Source organism: Chelonoidis abingdonii, chromosome 2 (genome assembly GCF_003597395.2).
Source record: "Chelonoidis abingdonii isolate Lonesome George chromosome 2, CheloAbing_2.0, whole genome shotgun sequence".
Classification (NCBI taxonomy): domain Eukaryota; kingdom Metazoa; phylum Chordata; order Testudines; family Testudinidae; genus Chelonoidis; species Chelonoidis abingdonii.
This window is the reverse complement of record NC_133770.1, coordinates 300,485,530-300,489,712: the sequence shown is the minus strand read 5'-3', so window position 1 is coordinate 300,489,712 and position 4,183 is coordinate 300,485,530. Positions and strand designations below refer to the sequence as shown.

Here is a 4,183-nt window from a genome sequence, read left to right as displayed (position 1 = left end):
ATAGCGGAGTGCTGTGGCATAGGGTCTTAGATGCCACGTATTCGCAGGGCAAAAAAATGCAGGCCTGTTACTTACCAGGCTGCACGTGGGCAACAGACATACAGGTAAGAGATGCAAGGGAGTATGGGTCCACGAGCAACTGCAGACACACACACAACTAAATAATCAATTTATAAATTTATGGAGATAGTTACAAGGGGTAAGAGAGCGCTATGATTAGCTCTATAGAGTTAACAAAACGTAAAACACACAATGCCTAAAATAGCTACTACAATATTTACAAACAAAATGCAGCATTAGTAATAACTGATACTACAAATACAAATCCAACACATACTGACGCAAACGTAGAAGCTCTATTTGAAACAAGGAGTGACTGAGAGAGGCTTCGAGGTGATCAGGCTCGGTTACGGCATACACGGGATTAACGGGACACGTTTTCTCCTCTCTCTCTGCACATGGCAGGCAACCCCTAAAGTACTCACTATGACATCACAGAAGTGTCATAGGGGACGGGCCCAAACCCTGTGTGTGTTCGCCTCTGATGGCACAATACATGTTTACACCAAATAGGGGAGCAGTGGCAAAAGTCTGGCTCGCCCCCAAAAGGTGAGGTAATGCATATTGTTGTAGATGCGTTCAACACTGAATGGCAAAGGAAGAGCCAGGCGCAAACCCGGTATGCGAGTGATACATGATGCAGACAGAACCCATTCATACAGGTGGAGTAGAGAGTCCACATCAGACAGTCCTTCAGTGATGCGCCAATGCCCGAGATGATGGGGCGTCCAGGATTTTCCAGGTTTGGATCCTTGGGTAGTAGTAGAAATAACCGTTGGGGTTCTGAGGTATGTGATTTGTTCCGGTGTTAGTGTAGGGAGTGTCCTGAGTAGATGGTGCAATTCCTTAGTGTATTCCCCAGTGGAATCTGCAGGGAGTGGCCTGTATAAATGGTATGTAGAGTTGTCTGCGGCGCTCTTTTGGTAGTCAGACCTTTTATATGACAACAGCTCCTCCTTATCGCCTCTTTGATTATGTCAGGGTGGTTTCTGAGGCTGTGGATGGCATGCGTTCTGCACGACTTAGGTAGGAGGCACAGCGATAATTGTTTTCCACAATTTCTGGCTGTGCACGTCGGCGGAAGCATTTAGATGTATATGTCCAGACTGTCATTCGACCCTCAGGAGGAGTCCTGTGGAGTTCTTCTTCTTGTGCTGCTGGTAGGAGGTTACCGTGTATCAGTGCCCTGTCAGTGTTGTCCTGGAAGTATCTTTGAGTTGTAGACGGCAAAAGTAGGCTCTCCGAGCCACAGAACTGTATATGTTGGTGGGGTGATCAGGGCACAAGAGATCCCAAGAAGGACAGATTTTCTTCTGGCTGTGTGTGTAGTTGAGGATTGACGATATGCTGGGTGGGTTAGGTGACACAAGTTGTGGCACATTGGCAGTAGGAGTTTAAACAGCTTACAGTCCTTTCCTTGTAAGAGAGTGAAGTGAGTAATGAAGATCCCTTTCTTATTTAGTGAAGTCCGTTTTATGGAAGTTTTGGTTATTAATGAGTCTCCAGGTGGAGAGCTCTTTTGATGTTTCCTGTTGCTGTATAGAGCTGATCAGTGGTTCCTCAGTCTTGAAGATATATGCATAATCCTCACTGTGGTCTGTGATATAGAATAGCAGTGATTTTTTACCTTAGTCCGTTTGGTATGATTCCATAGTCCGTTGCATTGGAAAGTAATGATCTCTCTATATTGTGCAAGTTTCTTATGAGGTCGATTGGATTCCACTCCATATGGCAAATGCAGTGCTTGCATGGTGTCAAGTACAGAGGGTACCGTGTTAGTCTGGATCTGTTTAAAGCCGCAAGACACCTGTAGCACCTTTATAGACTAACAGGCGTTTTGGGCATGAGCTTCGTGGGTGGATACTCACTTCGTCAGATGCACTAGTGGAAATTCCAGGGGCAGGTATATATATTGCTAGCAAGCATGCTAGAGATAACGAGTTAGTTCAATCAGGGAGATGAGGCCTGTCTAGCAGTAGAGAGGTGTGAAACCAAGGAAGGAGAAACTGGTTCTGTAGTGGCAAGCATTCACAGTCTTTGTTCAATCCTGAGCTGATGGTGCAAATTTGAGATGAACTGAAGCCAGCAGTTTCTCTTTGAAGTCTGGTCCTGAAGTTTTTTGCTGCAGGATGGCCACCTTAAGGTCTGCTATATGTGGCCAGGGAGGTTGAAGTACCTCCTACAGGTTTTTGTATATCCGATTCACCCACGAAAGCTCATGCTCCAAAACGTCTGTTAGTCTATAAGGTGCCACAGATTCTCTGCTGCTTTAACAGATCCAGACTAACATGGCTACCCCTCTGATATTTTATAGTGAGAGACCCCAGGAGCTCTATCTACTACTTTAACAAAGAGCAGGTGAAGGGGTGACTTGATCAGTACGTCCTTGGGAACAGAGATTTGACAGCGGATTTGTCAGCCTAGCAGACTGAAGTCTAACATGAGCCAATGGCTGGAGGCTGAAACTAGACAAATTCAGACTGGGAATAAGGGGCAGGTTTTTAACCGTGGGGCTTAAAACCATGAACCCCTAGAGCAACATCCCAAGGCTGTGGTGGATTCTCTTACTGGCCGTATTTAAATCTAAGATCTGCCCCGGGTTTGTGCTGCACTGCATATGCTGAGCTCGCTCCCACCTCAGGGGATGGCGGCGCAGCTCGGGGGTGCCACAGAGTAAGCTGGGCAAGAATGGGGGCTTGGCGGGGGGAGGGTGCCCAAGCCTCATGGTGCCCTCTCTCTCTTGCAGTGAAGTAGAAGAGTTTTCCCTGCCTGACATCCTGCAGAAGCTGGGCATGACTCAGGAGCAGGTGGGGATGGATTGATGGATTTTGTGGTGTTGTGGTGGCGCCATGGGGCCCCCGTGGACAGCACAATCCCCTGCTCTCACTGCTGCCCAGACACAGAACAGAGACAGGCCTTGCCCAGAGCTGGGATCCAAGCACAGGAGACAACGGGTGGAGCAGACAGCCCGACGGGCAGCTCAAGGGAACAGGGAGACGACGCTGGCCAGCGGGAGTGTTTCACCGTTCCCTTGGGCTGCCAGTCGGTATGTTGCATGTTGACCAGGTGGGGCTGTGCTGGGACAGGGAGGGACCGTGCTGGTGAGGAGTGTAACGCTGCCTGCCGTGACTCCAGGGCGTGAGTGCCAGGAACCCGGCACCAGCCCCACATCGGCTGTGAGTTCTGTGTTCGATTTCACCAACCAGTTACCAGGTGTGAGCTCCTCAGCCCCTACAACAGCCTGTGATGGTGCTGCCTGTGGGAGCCAGCTGAGGTCACTCAATCAGGATGAACTGCAAACAAAACAGGGCAGACAAATCCCAAATGCTGGTGGTTATTCCACTACTTAGATTTATCAAGCCAGCACAGAAGAGCTTCTATAGTACCTCACTGGTTACTTAGAAGTTTAAACCACGCAGTTCCCTTAAAGTGCCCAGCCTCAGGCCTCCGTCCAGACACACCTGTCAGATATGATGATGATTCCTGAAAATCTTATCATATAAAAGAAAAGGTTCTTCCAATCCCAAAGGATCAGCCACATACCCAGGTTAATGAATGTTTCAGAACTTACCCAAATACATGCTACAGCCAATTCTTATTAACTAAACTAAAATTTATTAAAAAACAAAAGAGAGAGAGTATAGTTAAATATAAACATACATACAGATATGACTTCAATTCATTTGGTTCAAATTCATAGCAGAGATGGTGCGCTTCGTAGTTACAAAGAGTTATTTCAGAAATAGTTCACAGTTTATAGTCCAATGTCCAAATATCATATTCAGGGCTTACCAGCATAACTGGGACCACAGTCTTGCGACTCAAACATCCCCTGATGAAGCCTAAGCAGATCTGAGATGAAAGAATCAGGACCCAAGGATCCTTTACACAATTTAATGTCTTGACAAGTTGGAGTTCCTTAGGGAAGAAAAGGTAATTAGGATGACTTTGAAGGAGGTCCATCACTGGTATTTAGCTATATGAATTAACATAAGGCCATTTGCTTGTTCCTCCACTGTTCACAGTAGATTTCAAAGAGAGATGAATACTGAGATATCCTGTGTTTACAATTCATTTAATTGCTAGAATGTTCTTTTGATTTCTGAACTATCAGAATACAGCA

The 4,183-nt window shown here is 46.6% G+C and overlaps 1 protein-coding gene across 1 annotated transcript in view; it reads left to right on the top strand.

The window, feature by feature from the left end:
• The window catches only part of LOC116825734 (flap endonuclease 1-like), a 41,342-nt gene that overhangs the window by 5,464 nt on the left and 31,695 nt on the right, over positions 1–4,183 (top strand). Inside the window, exon 7 of the mRNA XM_032781978.2 lies at positions 2,807–2,867. Within this exon, the coding sequence (XP_032637869.1) occupies positions 2,807–2,867 (61 nt within the window). The remainder of the gene's footprint in view (positions 1–2,806; positions 2,868–4,183) is intronic.